General features: G+C 45.5%; 1 protein-coding gene across 3 annotated transcripts in view; it reads left to right on the forward strand.

Moving 5' to 3' along the window:
- The first annotated feature begins 335 nt into the window (after window positions 1-335).
- MKNK1 (MAPK interacting serine/threonine kinase 1) overlaps window positions 336-19465 on the forward strand; it is a 33229-nt gene continuing 14099 nt past the window's right edge. Inside the window, exons 1-6 of one of the 3 annotated variants that reach the window (XM_022575613.3) lie at window positions 339-444; window positions 8084-8191; window positions 10368-10469; window positions 13015-13112; window positions 15869-15948; window positions 17511-17584. In XM_022575613.3, coding sequence (XP_022431321.1) covers window positions 8176-8191; window positions 10368-10469; window positions 13015-13112; window positions 15869-15948; window positions 17511-17584 — 370 coding nt within the window. In that variant the 5' untranslated portion in view covers window positions 339-444; window positions 8084-8175. Of the gene's footprint in view, window positions 445-8083; window positions 8192-10367; window positions 10470-13014; window positions 13151-15868; window positions 15949-17510; window positions 17585-19465 lie in introns of those variants that run through there. The other 2 variants (XM_089923201.1, XM_022575615.2) reach the window with 2 other exon arrangements.

The raw sequence follows: 19465 nt of genomic DNA on the forward strand, positions 1-19465 counted from the left end.
TTATATCTTTTTGGTTCTGGAATCTCACAATGGAAGCATAATCCGAAAACTTTTACCCAGACCCTTGTTAAATCTTCACATGCTTTGTGTCAGCATTTTACATACTCCAATTTTAAAGACTGGGGAAATCTGTGATTGCCTTGTGATTACTTACTTACTGGTGTAACACATAGATTTGGGGAACACAAGTTGATCTTTATCTTCTCTGGTCATTTTTTTTAAGTCAGCATTTTTACATCCTTTCTGTTTCTGCTTTCTGAAGATTTTCATGCCAGGTATAATGAAGCAGAGGCCAGTGGAAAACTGAAGAATGTCTGCTATGTACAGAGGCCATTGAAACACTTCCTGCAACTGGAAGACAGCAGCCCCCTGACAGGAGCATTACTGCATTTGGAATTTCAAGTTTACAGAGGGTCTGCTTCGCAAAGTTGGGCAGACCTATAGGTAAGATTGGATGCACATTTTATTTAACCTTTTAGATTGCATCAGGTTGAAATTGCAGATTCCCCCACTATCTGAAAGTTGAGTGTTCCCATGAAACCTTTCTTAAGCAGAAATGGTGTAAAGCAATCATCTTAGGACACATGTTGCTAACGGATGCACAGAATAAACGGAGGTCAAGCATAGATGCTCACAGACACAGTTCCAAGCTCTGTCAGCTTGATGCCGAGTGTAGTTCCTGGGGAGGGAGCTTGGCAGTGCCACTCTCACTGCTCCTGGTGCATGGTTCCTCTGTAATGTTCACTGGAAGACAAATGCTGAACCCTATTTTCACTTTTCACCCTTTCTCGTAAATATGAAAATCCTCTTAGTATGTCTTGGAAACAGGTACTTACTAATGTAGGTCTTGCATAAAAGCAAAGTGGTGTGAAGCGAACTTTCCAAAAGTTGGGAGACCTGTATCTGATATTTCCGGAGGAAGGGGTGAGTCAGAGACTCCAGTGTTCAGTTGGGCAGCTGGGATTAGCTGGGCTTTCTGGCATGCCTAAGACAGTTACTCAGTAGGGTGGAGCACATTTCTACCAGAATAAACTGGCAGAGAGGGTCATAAGGAAAACTATGCAGTAAGGAAAACATATTTATTCCCTTTTAATTATAAAGGTAAAATGACTGTATCATAACAAAACAAAATCAAGTACAACCGAAGTATCAAAAGTAAAATTCTGTATCCACTCAATTTCATTCTCCCAAAGTTAACTATTGTTAATAATGGCTTGAGACGTATCTTTCCAGGTTTTAAAAATTTGTGACATATCTGAGGACATTTTGAAGTGTTCTGTATGACACAGTATCCTGAGGTCTCATCATGCCTGGTGGGTTATAAACAATGCCTCATTGTAGATTGTTTCAGATGAGGGCTAGGTGAGAATGGCTTTAGCCTGTTCTGAGAGTTTTCAGACTTTGCTGCTATGTCACCCTCCTTCAACTGAAGCTTTCCCGGGGCACAGTCTTCCCCTGCTCCCCATCCCCAGCCAGCTTCCCTTCCTGAATTCTCCCCTTCTTTGATGGTACTACTGCTCTTACAGTTACCTGATTTTGGTTACTAAGCATATATCGAGGTCCCCCTGTGTGCCTGGTTCCATACAGGGCAGTGGGGATAGAGAGAAATTAGACTCCGTGCCTTCCCTTCAAGGAGGATAGTGGTCTTGGACTCCTCCACCATCTCCAGTCATTGGGCAGGACCAGGACCAGCTTTGCCTCTCTGGCTTCATTACCTCTCCCCATCACACCCCTCACCTCTTCCTCTTCCTTTCTATCCCCACCTCAGCCACACACCTTCCCTGCCTTCCTCCGGGTTGTTGCCACAGCCTTGCTCTGCCCTCTCATCCCCCTCCAGCCTCCAGTTTGTTCTGCCATCACAGCTGGTTTGATGGCCCTAAAGCATAGCTCCAGTGGGGCCCAGTCCCTCCCCATTGCCTAGAATAGTGGTTCACAAGTGTGCTCTACAGACCCTGGGGATCCTTGAAAACCTTTCAGGTATCTGCAAGGTCAAAACTACTTTTACAATAGTGCCAAGATGCTATTTGTTGTTGCAAAGCAACAGTGGGCAAAACTGCTGATGCCTTAGCGCGAATCAAGGCAGTGGCGCTGAACTGCACTAGCAGTCATTGTATTCTTATTGCTATGCACTCACAGTTTTTAAAAAATGCCGTTTCACTTAAGTATGTCCTTGATGAAGCAGTAAACGTTATTAATCTTATTGAATCTCAGCCCTTGAGTACACATCTTTTTAATGTTCTGCGTGACACAGTGGAAATGCTCGAAAGCACTCCTGCTGCATACCAAAGCACAGCGCTTGTCTCAAGGAAAAGCACTTGTGAGGTTGTGAACTGCAAGCTGAACTACCTACTATTTTCATTTTTCCTTGAAAGAATGACTGACTGATGGTTAGTGAGGCTAGAAAGTAGACAGGCACTGGATGTTGGAGGGCCTTGTAGGCCGTATTAATAAGCTTGGATGAGCTGACTTCAGCCTTTTTCAGCTTTTTATACAGTCCTGCTTACACAAATCCAGTCCTTTACTCCTACTTGCTATTTCTTTCTTTCTTTTTTAAAAAAATTAAGGTATAATTGACATAACATTATATTAGTTTCAAGTGTACAACATAATGATTTGACGTTTGTGAAATAATCACCACAATGTCTCATTAGCATCTATCACCATACATAGTTACAGAATTTTTGTGTGTGATGAGAACTTTTAAGATCTACTCTCCTAGCAACTTTCAAATATGCAGTACAGTATTATTAACTGTAGTTGCCATGCTGTACATTCATCCCATGACTTATTTATTTTATGACTGGAATTTTGTACCTTTTGACCCCTTTTACCCCCAATCTCACCTGCCCTCCACCTGCCACCTCCAGGAATCACCAATCTGTTCTCTGTGTCTATAAGCTTGTTTTTTGGTTTTGTTTTTAAGATTTCACATATAAGTGAAATCCTGTGGATCATATAGTATTTGTCTTTCTCTGTCTGACTTATTTCACTTAGCCTGATACCCTCAAGGACCATACATATTGTTGCAGACTGCAAGATGTCATTCTTTTTTATGGCTGAATACTATTCCATTGTATGTATATGTGTATGTGTGTGTGTATCTCCCACTCTTTATCTGCTCATTCATCAGTGGACACTTAGGTTGTTTACTTATGGGGAGCAGATATCTTTTCAGTTTAGTGCTTTCATTTTCTTCAGAAAAATACCCGGACGCGGAATTGCTACGTCATATGGTAGTTCTGTTTTCCTCCTTGCTGTTTCTTAAGTACACACTCCCTTTACCCCCTGCACCATTCCTGTTCTCATTCCTTCCACCAGGTGATGCAGTGACAGCTCTGAAGGCTGCATATGATCCCAGAATCAGAACCGAGGAAGAAGGGGGGCCTGAAGCTAGACCTTTTGCCCCTGGGAATCTTACCATCCCAGCCCTGTTTGAGGCCTGTTGTGAATCACCATCTCTCTGGCACCTTAGTGGGCCTCAAGCTGCTTTCACTGTAGTTGAGTGAGAGACTGCAATCTGCGTAATGCTGCCCAGCCCCACTACACGCTGGACTCTGTGGCAAACCTGTGAAATACCTTAGCCCCTTGGAACCACATTAACAGACCGCCCTTTGGTCAGGACAAGCTGATTTCACAGGGGGACTCCTTTCATCTACCGTGTGTTAAATTTGACTAGCTTCCATTTGAGTGTACCCTTGACCTTGTCCCCTACGTGGTAGTGATACCATCAGAAACCAAATCAACCAACTAATAGGTCAGACAAAAGAAGAATACAGTAGCCTTGTCCTGATACCAGAACTGCCGTGGAATAATGTGGTTGGACTGGCTTGTAGCTCATCCTACAAAACAGGCCAAAACACAGAATACAAAGCTATCTCAGAGCAAGGAGAGGAAACTTCTGATAAATTAGATTTTAGAGTAATATAATAGTGATAATATGGTCGTAATGCCCTTGTGTTTAAGCTGGAGCAGTGCCACCCAACCTTTTGGACATCGTAGCACACAGAGAAAATGATGTTGTTCAGCCTGGTGAGAGGATCAATATCTCACTCACAGCACATCACTGGGGAGGCTCTGTGCTAAGGTTTCTAAATAAAAGCATTCTTGTTGGTGCCCAGCTAACTCTGACTGGCTGTCCCCTTCTGCCTTTCAGCATTAATGTTTAAGTATGCTGTAATAGTTAAAAGCTTGAATTCTGAGCCAGACTGTTTAGATTTAAATCTCAGCTCTGCCACTTACTAGCGATGTGATCGTGGCAACTTACTTAATCTTTTTGCACCCAGTTTCTTCATCTGTAAAATGTGGATAATAATTATACTTACCTCATAGAGTTGTGAAGGTTAAGTAAGTCAGTATATGTAAACTGTGGTATTTGTAAAATGCCTAGAACATTGCCTGGCATGGAATAAGTACCATGTAAGTGTGTGTACTACCACTACTATTACTACTGCTTCAGAGAAGTAAGTGTCCCGGGCTAGTCTCCTCATTCCTCCTCACTGCCTCCTCCTCTGCTCAGATTTCTTAATCTTGGCCTCTTCCTTAGGAGTGTCCATCCCCCTTCCTTTCATTTCCTCAGTTCCCTTTCGTTTTCTCAGTTCTCCATTTGTTTGGGGGCCCTCAGCCAGCTGATGACTGAGAAGGCAGATGAATTGATAATTACCCTCAGCAGCTTACTGTCACCACTATTCCTTCTCTAGAAAGCTCTAGCGACTGAGGGAACTAGCTGTCACACGTTGGGAATTGAATCATAGATCTTGAAAAGAACTCTAGGGTGGTTGGGAGAGGAGCATGAGCTAAGTTTGTCAAGCTGAGTTAGCCAGCAGAGTCATGTTCTTGGGGAAGAATGATCGTCTTTGGTGTGACATACCAGATGTTAGAGCTGCTTAGTTCTCTCTAAGCTCTACCAAAAGGTGGAGAACAGATCTAGTGCCTTTTGGGGGCCATGTGGCTCATAAGACCTCATGGAGAAATGACACAGTTCTTTCAGAAGGGGGGCCTTGAGGTCGACTTGTGGGCTGTACGGTGGCTCAGTACTGGCATGTTAGGAATATCTGTGGCTCTGGTAGTCCCCCCGGGTGAGATCCCTCAGCCACTCCTCATCTGCTCTGTGGGTCCTCTGGGCCCTCTCCCCGTGAAGGAGCCAGGTTGGTGGTTGGATCTGTATCTTTAGCACCTACTACGCCTCCAATGAATACCTGTTTTACAAAGAAAGGAGAATATGCATCCCTACACTTACTTTAATGGAGAAAACAAGATAAACTTATGCCTAGGAATAGAAACACATAATAGTGATGATGGTGATGATACTATGGTGGTGAAGCTGCAAATGATCTGCCCCTGCTCACCCCTTCAGCTGACTTGTCATCACTCCCCACATACTCTATGCTCCAGCCAGCCTGAACAGTTTGCAGTGGCACTAGCCGGCCATGCTGCCTCTCCTTCAGGCCTTAGCTCATGCACCTCCTCTGTCTCTCTTCCCAGCCCCCACCCTGGCTGGTACCTGCTCATCCTTCAGGTGTCAGCTTAGCTGTCCCTTCTTCTAGTGACCAAACTGGTCACTAGTGACCTGTAGTGAGTTAGCCGCCTGTCTTTTGCTCCACAGCACCTGGTACCCCTGTCATAGCACTTGTCCCACTGAATTGAAATCGTTTTACATGTCAGTGGATTTAAATTCCATAAGGGCAGAGACTGTGTCTTCTCTTATATTCTCACTGTCTAGCACTGGACAATCAGTAGGTGCCAAATAAAAAACAGTATTTGTTGAATGAGTAAGTCAGCAGTGCTTTCACTTCTCCTTTCTTATTTGATCCTCACAAAAGCCTTGTGATCTAGGGAGGCCAGGCCTTACTCTGACCTTATTTTGTATATGAAGAAACTGATACTCAGAGAAACTAAGCAACTTGCCAAAGCTCACACAGTGTGAAGACCAGGATTTAAAAGGGTGTATCTCAGGTGCAGATGTTCAGTGCATTATTTGGGGGTTTTTTCACAAAGTTTTTCCTTTTAAAACATAGCATTTATAAAGATAAAAGTTAAAATGCCATTTGTTGTTTTTCCAAGATTATAAAAATTCAGGGCCCCAATATTCCTGAAATGTTTTTTCTTTACCTGCTGTTGAATTTCAATATAAAGAAATCTAGGTATAATTTGTAAAACTGTACAATCGGACTCTAAATTCCAGTGTGCACTGGAGAAATGTTACTGTGTATTTTGTTAAAAATGAAACTTGACTGAAACAATAATAGCACTTTAAAAAAGTAATAAACATCATTGTATACAATTTGGAGAATACTGAAGAATATAAAGAAGAAAATAAAAATCACCCTATCACACAGAGAAAACTACTATAGATAAGATGTGACCTGGACTTGAAAGGGCAGCATTGTGTTTGAATCCAAGTTAAACCACTAACTAGATGTTTGGTGTTTGGTAGATAATTTAACCTCTGAGCCTCAGTTTCCTCACTTGAAATATGGTGAAATATTTACTTTGGAGATTAGTGTAAGAATTAGAGATAATGTATGTAAAATACCTGTGCTTGGCACATAATAGGCACTCTTTCAGATTGTAGTAGTTTAACAATTTTGTGTATTTCTGTTTAATCTTTCTACTCTGTTGTATGTGCATACAGACTTATGCATACATATATGTTTTTTTTGTTTTTTGGGGGGTTTTTTGCGGTACGTGGGCCTCTCACTGTTGTGGCCTCTCCCGTTGCGGAGCACAGGCTCCAGACGCGCAGGCTCAGCGGCCATGGCTCACGGGCCCAGCCGCTCCGCGGCATGTGGGATCTTCCCGGACCAGGGCACGAACCCGTGTCCCCTGCATCGGCAGGCGGACTCTCAACCACTGTGCCACCAGGGAAGCCCCATATATGTTTTTTTGAAGTGCATTTATATTAAGTAGTTCACTGGGTCCTCACAGCATTGCTGGAAAGGGCAGGTATTATTTTTAAACCTAACCTGTAGATGAGGAAACGGAGACTCTAAGAGGCAAAGTAACTTGGTCTTGGTGCTACGTCTGGTAATATCTGAACCGGACTTTCACTTAGGTCTCCTGATGCCAAGCCCACGAGCCTTCCCTGTCAGCAGTGTGCTTCCTCTCCAGCTCTGCCTCCACGGATACACAAGTAGTGGACCGACCACCAAGCCTGGCCCAAGAGGAAAGCAAGGGCTGGAGACAGTGAAGGGCTGGAGGCAGTGAAGTGCTGGGAGCCTCCATGCCAGCTGAGGTCTGTCTACAGACATGAAGGAAGTGCTCACTCCCTCCTCTGAAATAGCAGACACATCGCCCAATCCTATAGCAAAGACCAGGCTTCTTGCTAGAAAGTTAAGGACGTTTTGAGTCATAGGGCTTTGTTGAGAGGGAGTTTATCAGGGAATTCATAGACTGGGTAAAGCCTTACTCTGTGCTGCCTGCAGGGCAAAGGTGCACCTACGTTTCTTTCAGTGTGTGCACTCGTCACCTAGAGGGCCTGGGTGACAGGCCTGCACCTAACCCCGAGGATGTGCGTCCTCTCATATTCTCATTTCAGTACACGTTTTCTGATGCCTGATACATGTCTGACACCACACCACGACTTATAGGAGACGCAGAGATGAACAGGCAAGGATAGCCCTGGCCTTTAGGAACAGTAGAGAGAGCTCAAGGCCAAATAAAACCAGTGCTCTAGTGTAGCTGCTAGCAGGGTGTTCGGGAACAGAGGATGGAGCACCGGATTCGAGCTCTGTGCAGCAACACCATCTGTTTGCATAGATTTCAAAAGTTTGTGCAAACCTTAACTTACTCTAAGGTGGGGAGACTTTTGAGCTGGGTTTTAATGGCTGAGAGGAGTTCTTAGGCCAAAGGAAGGAGGTAAGCCAGCTTGATTGTGGAGCCTCACACCCTGAGGAAGCCTTTCTCAAATGATTGCATGCATAATAAACTAAGGTCCCAATAGAGTGTATTGGACAGGCTCCAGGTGAAGAGCTTTCAGCCCTTTGGTAAGATTATGACACATCTCCATGCCGCTCCTCCGCTGTAAACAGGGAAGTTAAGCATGTTTTTTTCACTTCACTGTCTTCCTACATTTTTTTCTTCCTAGTTTCAAAAACAACTCTCCTTCAACAAGTTCTGTTTCCAAGGAAAAGTCTTAACCATTTGTCCCTTCTGGCGCACCCTCTTCCATTGAAATCTATGCAGAATAGACCAGGTACTCGATCTTTTTGTGTGTGAAGCCATAAAATCTAATACCATGTATGCGGCAGTGCTCAGAGGTATGCTTCTTCCACGAGAGGCTCCCTCAGCCCTGCTGTGGTGAAAACCAAGTATAAATTGCAGCTAACGGGGTTTTCTAGCTAGAGTCATAAGTATGTCTGCGTGTCCCCCATGAACTATAACACCACCAGCTGTCTTGCTGCTCCTCTCCATTGCTGCCTTTGGGCTGTTTTGCTTGTACTTTGGCCCTCCTTCAGAGTGTGGGCAGGGGAAGGAGGAAGAGAAGTGAATCCCAAATCTGTCCCCTCTGCACTCAGCTCGCAGTGCTGGTGAGAAAATAGATGGGGTGGGGAGGGGTGCCACTGGACTGCACTCAAGGGCAGGGCAAGAGGGACAGTGGTCCCTCCTTCTCAGCTGCTGTCCCAATGGCCAGCACCCCTCTCCTGGGGTCCTGGAGATGAGTGACCCTTGTTTTATTTCTGTAGAATTTCTCACTGTGTTGGGCAGCTTTTTTCCTTTTGATTTCCCTTGGTGAGGGTGGATCTTTGGCTGCTGATGTTTGAGTTCGGTTCTTTGAATTCATAGCATGTCGCAGTCCCCAGGTATATCTTGTGCTTGAAGCTGTTGGCTAGAGTAATACTTGGAGATCCTCTGTGGATTCCTTTTCTCCACATGTTTATCTTCTCTAAAGTGTAAATGAAAGTCTACTGTCATCAGATCCTAAAAATGGGAGGAAGAATGCAGCTCCATTGAGCTGTCAGACACTTGGCTGCTTAACCAGGTTCTGGATTGTGGCATTGAAACACGCCGTTGTTCTGTGTGCTTTCTCCTAATGGTTGTGTGTACTCGCTTCTGAGAACAGTGTGCAGTAGACGTGCGTAGGCTCTAATCAATCTTCCTGAGCAGACTTGCCATTTTTCTGATCATGTTCAGCTGGAGTCCTCTGAGAAGAGAGTGGGCCTTTCCCCTCAATGGGCAAAGAGCCAGCTTCCATTTCAAAATCTCAGAAAAAAAAACCTAGCAACCCGGAGCCTGTGTTTATTGAAGGTTGGTCTAAAAGTCTCTCACATTGTATGCCCCATCAGTGCTCGACCGCCTCTATTTTAGAAGGATGTAAAGGTTTAATCACCCTGGTGGGGATTTAGACCCAGAGACTTCAGAGAAATCTTATTATTTCTAACTGCAGGCGAAGAGTATTAAGGCTCCACTCTGGATCAAGGGCATGGCATGTTCTATAAGTAATTTATCTTTAACATGGGAAGGCCCTTACTCCAGTGTCTTAGAAACAGGACTATGATTGGCTGCTGGTTCATTATTCCTCCTTTTCTCTTTCCCCCTCTCAGTCTTCATGCTTATTCTTTCTGTCCCCACCCTTTCCTGCCCAATCTGTCCAATGTCTGAATGTCTGCCTCACAAATCCTCCCTTTAAGGTGGGGAGCCAGGTGCTTGCCAGAGAGATAATAATGTTTTTGCAATAAATGACTGCATCCAGCAACCCGGTGTAGACCCGTCAACTGCAGGCTTCTGAATGGACCCTACCTGCCTCCTCTCAAATAAGGAGCTGAGGAGGGAGAGTATGCGCTGGCCTCCCAAGCACTCAAGTCTGTGCTCTCGGACATGAAGGAATTTAGGGCCATCCTCAAACCCATCCCCTGCCCTGTTGTACCATCACAGAGGCAGCCTCCACTGAGGACCTTTTGAGTCCCTATGCACATCCACAGGGATGTTACTGAGCAGCATACGATTTCATTTGCATGGACCCCCCCCCCGCCCCCGCAAACCCGCCTCCCTTCCTGCTTAAGCTCCCTGGGTCCTGCCTTTCTGGTGCTGAGGCTGAAGGAGGATGTCACATGTGGGATTCTGCTTAAGGATTCGTTGTTCAGTTTGGGGGCAGATCTAAATCCATGTGCTAATGAGCTTGGTTACAGCAGGCTTCTGCTATCCTCTTTTAATCTAGCGTATCTGTCTGAGTTCCTTTCCACAGTTAATGATCTATAATGGTTTTGCTTTTAGTTTTGCCTCTTGGGTCAAAACAGATAAATAGCCCTCATAGATATTTTTAAAATGTGAGTGGAAAGCTCCTGGGTCCCCCCCTCCTTTTTTCCTTTTGGGTGAACTTATAGCCTGATCAGTCTAGTGATATTTCCCTTCTATCTCCTCTTTTCTCCCAGAGATGGGCAGCAGTGAACCTGTTCCCATTGCAGAAAGTGACAAGAGGAAGAAGAAGAAGCGGAAGGCCCGGGCCACTGACTCCTTGCCAGGAAAGTTTGAAGGTTTGTCACTCTCTTTGATCTCTTAGAGCTGGGTTGGTGGCTTCCCAGGCATGGGAGGAGTGTCCTGGTAGCCCAGGGGTAAAGGTCATAGGATGCATCATCTTAGAGCCAGCTTCATGGTTCTCCGTGTGATAGGCGTGAAAGATAGGGGTGAGAGAGTTTACGGAAAGGGGTGATAGAGAGTGCAGGGATGGGAGAAGCTCTTGGATGGTGCACAAGCCTCCTCTGAATGGTCTGAGCATTTCATCAGGGAGCAGAAAGGCCAGTGTGTCACAGTTGCACGTGGAGTGAGATCGCCTGGTATGCTTCAGCTGCTTTTCAGATGTGATCTTTCCCTCAGCTGGTCCTGGAGGAGCTGCCGAGAGGTAGAACAGCCATGTCAGAGGAAGAGGGAACGTCAAGGGCCATGGCTGCAAATGAAACTGAAATCTTCTAGGGAATTCCCTTACGGTCCAGTGGTTAGGACTCTGTGCTTTCACTGCCGTCGCCAGGGTTCAGTCCCTGGTTGGGGAACTAAGATCCCGCAAACCACGTGGCGCGGCAGAAAGGAAAGAGAGAGGGAGGGAGGGAGGCAGGGAGGGAAGAAGGAAGGAGGAAAGAAAGAAAGAAGGAAAGAAACTTCAGTATTCTATAAGCAGAGAATTCAGCTTATAGAGATTGCAACTACTTGTGCTGGATGAGTTTGACTCTGTTTAATAGTGCATGTTGTGTTCAGGGGACACGATGTTGAGTTGTCAAACATTTTGAACAGTGTGTGTGAGGCACCAGGCTCAGTGCTGGTCCTTTTATCACTGGGCACCAGATGGGATGAAGTGACTCATTGGACACTCCTGCGAAGGACTGAAAGGATAAGTAGCTCCTCCTAGAAGTGACCGAGCCCCCATCATCTATTTTGTTTCTTTCATTGTGAAACTTGAAATAGCTTCTCTTTACGGTCCCTCTTTCCAACACTGCAGACATACTGGTGAACTGACTGTTTTGTAGAGTGGTCCTAAAAACAAGCCCTTTATGAGTCAGGAATATTGGACCTCCAGCCACCAACCTATCCTGACACACGCAAAGGCTAATACCCAAGTGTCCATTGTAAGAGAAGCACATCATTTAAAATACTTACAGCTGTGAGACCAAACCTTGATGGAACCAACAGGGTGCTTAGTGTAGGTTTTGTCTGTTTGTCTTTAACAGTAGATGTGTGTGTATGGCAGAGGGGGTTGGGGAATGAACAGAAGTCGCAAGGTTTTTTAGAATAGTTTCCAAATCAACAGGTCTTCCTCTTTCAATGAACACGAGAGTATTTCCTGTTATTCAGGGATGGCTTGTGCAGTTATGGGGTTTCTCATGACTAAGAGTGATAAAATCTAATTTCGTGGTTAAAAGTATTCTTCTCAGTAGTCTGTAGGTTTAAATGCTAGGCTGCCTCAAGAGGAAAAAGCTGAAGAATGGAGACCAAGAGAGGAGAGGCCTCGGCAGAGACCATGATAGAGCTATGGCTTCCTTTGGAAGGGGGTCAGAGAGTTTGTGCTCTTTGTGAGGAGCGGGCCTTGGGCAGGCCACCTAAATATACTTTCACCCCGGCCTATTGCTGTGTTAGAGCCGCTCTGACTCAGCACCCTAAAAACCTCAAGGCATCCGTTTGCATCTTACTCCTGTCTCCTGTTTCCTGCCGGTGACTTCTGAAAATGTCTCAAAAACCTCCGACTTAGGGCTTCCCTGGTGGCGCAGTGGTTGAGAGTCCGCCTGCCGATGCAGGGGACACGGGTTCGTGCCCTGGTCCGGGAGGATCCCACATGCCGCGGAGCGGCTGGACCCGTGGGCCATGGCCGCTGGGCCTGCGCGTCCGGAGCCTGTGCTCCGCAACGGGAGGGGCCGTGGCGGTGCGAGGCCCACGTACCGCAAAAAAAAAACCTCCGACTTCCATTGTGTGTGGTATAAAATAAAACAGTGCTTTATTCCCCTTTGTATCACCAGTTCCTAGCACAGAGCTGGGCACATAGCAGGTGCTCAACAAATAAGTAAATGAATGAATGATGTCCATTCAAATCACATTCCTTCCGTGAGGATCCCCCAGACTCCCTCAACAGATTTAACCTTTCCCTTCCCCCGCTTTTTTTTACTATGTCTCGTCCCTCTGTGATAATAGAGTGCTGACCACTGCCTGGTTTATTCTGGGGTCACTTGTGTATGTGTCTGTCTTCCCCACTGGATCGTGACTCTCAAAGGGCAGGGACTATACTTTATTCCTCGCTGTGTCCCCATCGATGTCGTCTGGCACATAGTAGGTACTCGGGAAGCGTGTGCCGAATTGAACCTCTTTCACTGACCTCATCTCTAAAATGAGGAACAAGATCCTTCAGCGATGTGGCCTGGTTGTTGTGAAGCCGAGTCCCAAGGCGGCTTGGGAGCACTAGACTCTCGTCATTGAGCACTGCAGAGTCCTCGTGCGCCTGCGCTGTCAGACTGGGGAAGCCAAGTGACACAGCTCTTCTTTCCTTCTATGCAAAGGGGTGACTCATCTTGTTATTCTTCTCACCCATTTCACCTCTAGATACGTACAAACTGACCTCTGAGCTGCTTGGAGAGGGAGCCTATGCCAAAGTTCAAGGTGCCGTGAGCCTGCAGAATGGCAAGGAGTATGCTGTCAAAGTGAGTGTCTCATCTGGATGCCAGGCTTTACTTTGCAGGTAGTCAGTCTTAGCTTGTCCTAAACCAGATAAATTTTATATTCTGCGATATAGTGGCTTAATAAGAATGGGAGCTCTGAAGCTGGATTCACTGGATTCACTGGTTTCTCTACTTAGTTGCCATGTAACATTGGGCAAGTTACTTAACCTCTTTGTCCTTCAGTTTCCTCATCTGTATAATGAGTGTAATAACAGAACCGATATAGTATATAGTATTGTCATGAGGATTAAATAAGTTAATATGTGTGAAGTGCTTAGAACAATGCCTCTAATGAATGAAGTTAGCTTCAGGGAGCAGACAGTCAGATTTGGAATTAGAGGGCCTATCTGAATCTCTGTTTTGACAAACTACTACTGTTTGACTTGGGGCAAGTCACTGAACCTCTTTCAGCCTCAGTTCCCGCGTCTCTAGAATGAAGATAATAATACCTGCCCTTCCTGTCTCATGGAGTAGTTATGAAGATGAAAACAAAAATGAACTGGTAGAAGTAGAAACATTTTATAAATTACAAGATGCTATACAAGTGATGTACAGCAATGTGGTGATGAGGACCGAGCACTCAGCTTTGTGGCAGGAGAGGTGACTTCCAGCTGCATGACCGTGGAGTGGCTCACCGTATCCCTCTGTGCTTCCGTTTGCCGACTCTACATGGAAGAAGAGATGGATCTAGAGCAGTGGTTCTCAAAGTGTGGTCCCTGCACCAGCAGTACCAGCATGGCCTGGGAACTTGTTAGAGATACAAATTATCTGGCCCTATCCTAGACCTCCTGAATCAGAAACTAGGGGTAGGCCCCAGCAACATTAATTTTAACAAGCTGTCCGGGCGATTCTGGTATCCAGCAGAGTTTTCAAATCATCTGCCGGAGCCACCACGTCTAAGTGCTGCCTCATATGGGCAAACGCAGCCACACTGGCTCCTGAAAGAAATGTTTCCTCTTTTAACCAACTGGTCATAGTCCTAGTCCCAGCTGGATTTATAAAGGAGAACACTTCTGCTAAGCCATGTCCCTTTTTGCTGGAGTGTTGCTTCATATGGTAACAAAAGCATTATCTCGATTCCTTGTTGGAAACAGGTCAGTATAAATTACAAGTAATTTTTTTAAAAAAATATGCCTAAGTGTGGTAAAAAAACACAAATGTAAATTGATTTTCAAAGATGTGAATACATTTATGGATGACAGAACTATTTCTTCAAGGCTGCCTTTCCTTCATGTTCCATGGCATCTTTGGGCAAATACCAGACCTGGGCTTCGCAATTCTTTGGTTTCAGCAGTTCCGCCCATGTCTCATGTCTCTTCTGTTCTTTGAAAGCTCCCCAGACGTGGGCTACTTCTCCAGCCTGGCTCCACAGTACTTGGTTTTATTAGGACTTTCCCTACAGGCATCCAACTGATGAATCCTAGAGTCTCACGGTTGGAATGGAATTTCAAGGTAATCTGGTCCTCAGCCTCCCCTGTAACTCTTCACATAGTTTTCCGTGTTTGGCACCCACCACCCCCATCTCTGGTAGCAGGAGCTCATTACCTCCTCAGAAAAGTATGCCGTTGCTGAATAGTTGCCTGCTAGAAAGTTCTTCCTGACTTTGATCTGCTTGGTGAACAAACGAGCTGAATAGCTTCTGTGCTCCAGCACCTCACCTCTCTGACAGCTCAGAAAATGGGTTCAGTGGTCTACTAACAGACATGTACTTATTTAGAAAATTACTTGATTGTGGATGTTTGTGCTGCTGCATATTGGAAAAGTGTGAAGTGTCCTTGACAGCAGTCTTAGAATGAAGGAACCAGATGTCTGCCCACTCCGCCCATGGAACTATAAGGCAGAGCCAGCTCTGCAGAAGACTTGCCCACAGGCTCTACTAGCAACGGTTTGGGGCTCTGGATGGGTCTGTAGAGATGTGCACGGTCAGCCAGTCCCTGTGTAAACCACCTGCTCAGCTGTTGGCTCCCCCATTCCTTCAGTCAGTACTTGCCAAGCATCTCCACGTACAGGTGGGGAGGGGGAGCAGCCCACAGTATCGTAGGAGAGACAGAGCCTCTAGGTTCTGTGAGAAAAAGCTGTGTAGGATATAAGCAGGTATAGGATAGCAAGGGCTTTGGAGGCAGCTCTGGGCTTGAATTGCAGCCCTGCCACTTACCAGAGCTGTGGGCAAAATGTTTTACCTCTGCCTATCTTTCGGGATTGTAAGGATTAAGGATTAAGGATTAACTGAGATTATGTACCTAAATGACTTAATACGGTGCCTGCCAAAGGTAGATTCTCAGAAGAATTGCAGAGGTGGCATCTGAGCTGGGCCTTGGGGCTTTAGTTCCTCTTCACTGTATCCCTTATTCCCCTTGCTCTTCCTCCAGCACTAGAAGATCCTTTAGTAGAGCTTGTAAATTCTTATCCTTAAAGCAGACAGAGATGTTTTCAGGGTAGGAGTTTGGTAGAGCTGGTTCTTTGTCTTGCTGGTTGCCTCGGTCTCCCCTGGGCGGCTGGGGGTAGCAACCTCACAGGCTTCGATGGTGATGTACTTGGCCAGAGTCAAACAAGCCCAGGTGAGCTAGAAAGCCCTGGGGCCAGTCGGTTGCTTTGCTGACAGAGCCACAAGGCCTACTCCAGACTTGCGCTTGAAACTGGATTTGGGCTGAATTTGGCCTTGCACTGTCCCAGAGGGCACCCACTGAGAGGTGTTTTGACCAGGTGGGTGTATATGACAGATTTTATTTTTCACACAGATCATTGAAAAACATGCAGGACACAGTCGGAGTAGGGTATTTCGGGAGGTGGAGACGCTGTATCAGTGTCAAGGAAACAAGTGAGTATAGTGTTGGGTTACTTGCTGCTTCTCTGGGGGGATGCTTGGCTGCAGAAAAGGAAGTTATTCTTACCGTCTCCTGACCCCAGCAGTTAGCTCTCACTCTTTTCCCCAGAACTGTGTATAACTCCTTCCATCTTTCAGTGTTGAGAGAGAGAGAGAGAGAGGAGAAGCAGCAGCAGCAAAGAAGCTGTCTTCTATTTAGGCTGAAATACTGTACATATCAGGAATTTATGCAAGTTAGAAGAGCAAGCAATCTGAATCAGTGGCTGCTTGGGAGAAAACGGGGCTTTATTTCTTTCAAGCGCCTGTGGAAAGCAGGCTGACTGAGTGTTGCCTAGTAGAAATCTGTAGGGACCTGCTTTAGTTAATAGATGAGGATGATGAGAACTATTAAGACTATTTGCACTTTCTGTTCCTAGCGTATTTATATACGTGCAGCTACTACTAAGGGTCCTGAAACCTTGTTTAACACTCGTTGCTTGATAACTGGGCCAAGGTGGTCTCTAGCCCCGTCTTAGTCTACTCACCACCCTCTCCAAATGAATGGCTCTCCCACTGTGGCTTTAAATCAGGGTGACCTCTAAGACACCGCTCCCCCCTCTCTCTCCCTCCATGGCAAGGGTCAGCAGGGAGCCAGTGGCCAGTATTGATGGTTTTGTCATTAAGCTTGGAGGAAGGGGGCTGCTGTTGATTTAACTCCAGGCACTGCCTCTACAATCTTCTTTCAAATTAGGCCATTTGGCCATCTTATTCGGACGCGCTTTTGCTAGTAAATGTCCGGTGTCTCCCAAAATGGTCAGCATTTTTTATGAGGAACAGATTTTTATTTTCAGCCCTGCAGCTTCTGAGTTCAGCATTACAGACTCCACTTGGTTTATTTCGTTCTTTAAAAGAAAAAAAGCCCCCAACACCTCCAATATCCAGGCTGGTGGCTTCCCTACTGAGTTACAAGACGACCTTGTTGGCAGAGCGCAGGAACGCTCAGGCAGGCAGAGAGTGCTCACCAGGGAAGGCCACAAGTGCTACAGTGGCCGGGAACGCAGCCGTTTCATTAAGTAGCGCTTAGCAGTTAGGGTCTAGCGGTGCCCACGTTAGGCCCCAAGTCTATTTGACAGATGTTTCCATTTTCTCCAGGCAATGTAAATACTGCCCCGTGATTTATGGGCAAGAGGGAGGGCAGGTAATTATTTGCTGCTTGCCTCCAGGACACACACCTACTATTCAGTGTTATTAGCCGCAATTGCTTCCAGTCGGCTGCAGATTTTATTCAGTTTAATGTGACTGGGACTTTTTTATAACTCTACCTAGTGGGTTTTGGGGTTGGGGTTTGACAGCACAGACTTGGTGAAAACACCAGAGACTAAACATTATGGAAAGATAAGGTGACCTGAATCTTGCTAACACCATTGGCTACTTCTCAAACATGGGGCTTTAATAAGCATTCTGATTTCAAGTTGATTTCTGCCCTGTTACAGGGCATTGGTTTTTGTTTTGCTTTGTTTTTTCATTGTGTATTTGTAAGTGGGCTTCAATATATAATACTGTTTTCCCTATTTAAGGAACATTTTGGAGCTGATTGAGTTCTTTGAAGACGACACAAGGTTTTACTTGGTCTTTGAGAAATTGCAAGGAGGTACTTACTGTTGAGTATGTGTTTGGACTTCTGATTAAGACCCAGGGCGGTGATCATCCATCATGAATCCCAGAGACTTCTAAAATGAGTCAAGCTAATAAAAAGGATGAAGGACTTAAAACTGCCCTTGATTTGGGAGAAGGGAGGCCGGAGGGAAGGATGTAATTAGCATTTTGCAGAACTCAGAATGTCACCTGTGTGGACTTCTATAAATGCCTTCTCATTATAATAGGACTCATATATAGATACATTTAGTCATCAATTTATCAATCCATTGTTTTGATACATTCACTAGTTAATGAAGTTAATTATGGGGTCGGAGCTCTTGCATTCATTGTGAAGTCTAAAAAGGCTCACCAGAAGGTGCCATCCTTCAGATGGACAGATGGTATTCTCGACCATCACCACTATCACCCACACACATAATCACCGGAATATATATTTAAGTTGCTTTTCTGACATAGAGAAGCCCTTTCTCTCCCCATCACTCACCCAGCCCTAGGAAGCATTTGCAAGGTGAAGGTTAGGGAGGATGTCTGGAGCCTAGAGGAGGGCTACACGGAGGGGTTTGGTGGTTAAGGGAGCTCCATCACTTACTAGCTGTGTGACCTTGAGCAAGTCACGTAATCTTTCCCAACGGTATTCTGTTGGGAATTTCCCAACAGTAAATAAGGATAATGACAGCACCTACCTCCTTGAGACACTGTGCAGATTAAATGAGATAATTCATGTGAAATGCTTAGCTCAGTGCCCCATAGGCACTAAGGGTTCAATAAATGTCAGCTGTAACAATTGGGTATGCTGGGGGCTGTCTTAGAAGTGTGTAGAGTATTACTCGCCACTCTCCCTTTTAACAAATTTGAAAACGAGAGACTCACTACAGTAGAGCAAGCCTGAGACCTAGCCAAGAGCCAGTTTTCTCAGAATGTTCCACAGCGTGTTGGGTTGCTTTGATAGTTTAATCTGGCAAGTGAAAGATCTTTCATCCCCTCCCCATGACAAAAACCAGAGATAATAAGTAAACATGTGCCATTTTTAGGATACAGAGATGACACCTTCTGCCCCAAAATGCTGGCTTCCAGTGGTGAGCACAGACCACATGGAGCCAAGCCATATGTTCGTGCCTGTGTCTACCCCGCCCCTCCCAACCACACCACCACCATGAATTACCTATCTGAGACGCTTGATGCAGCCGGGGTCATCAGTAACTATATCACTTAGAGCGCAGCTCTACTGAGGGCAGACTCAGCGGGTAAAGAGAGTATGTGGTTGGCTCAGGAAAACCCATTCCCCCCAGGAGTCAGACCATAGGTCCTGCTGAGGAGAAGTCTGCACAGGCTCCGAGACCTGACTTACTGGGCTTGGGTCCTGAGGATGCCACCACTTCCTGGTGTATGATCTTGAGCAAGTTGCTTAACCTTTCTTGGCTTCAGGTTCCCCATCTATAGCTATGTAGTGGGGATGACTCTCTTTTGTACATTTTGTACAATTGCAGTGAGGATAAGATAATCTATTTAAAGAGTATCACATAGTGCTTTGTATATAGTTAACTACCTAGTAAATGTTAGCCATTGACAACAAAATAATAATAATAATAATAAATGGGAAAGTTCAGGGGGAAAGCCATTTTTTTCCCTTTGCTAGACCTTTACATAACGCGTAAAGGTGTGGCTTTTCCATTTGAAGGCATGTGCTTTTGTTTGGACTGAGATCAGGTGCAAGGGAGGAAAAGTTCCTCTAGAGAGGCCCCCAACCTCGTGTGGATTCACTTTTAGTTCTTTTCAATTTCAGAAGCCGAATCTGCCCCAGTGGCATTAATATTTTTTGGTCACTTAAATGGTATTCTCTCTCCCTTCTGTGCTTATCATAGACAGATACGGA

Source organism: Delphinapterus leucas, chromosome 1, assembly GCF_059928025.1.
Source record: "Delphinapterus leucas isolate spDelLeu-1000000601 "Yukka" chromosome 1, BTC_Dleu_Yukka2, whole genome shotgun sequence".
Lineage (NCBI taxonomy): Eukaryota > Metazoa > Chordata > Mammalia > Artiodactyla > Monodontidae > Delphinapterus > Delphinapterus leucas.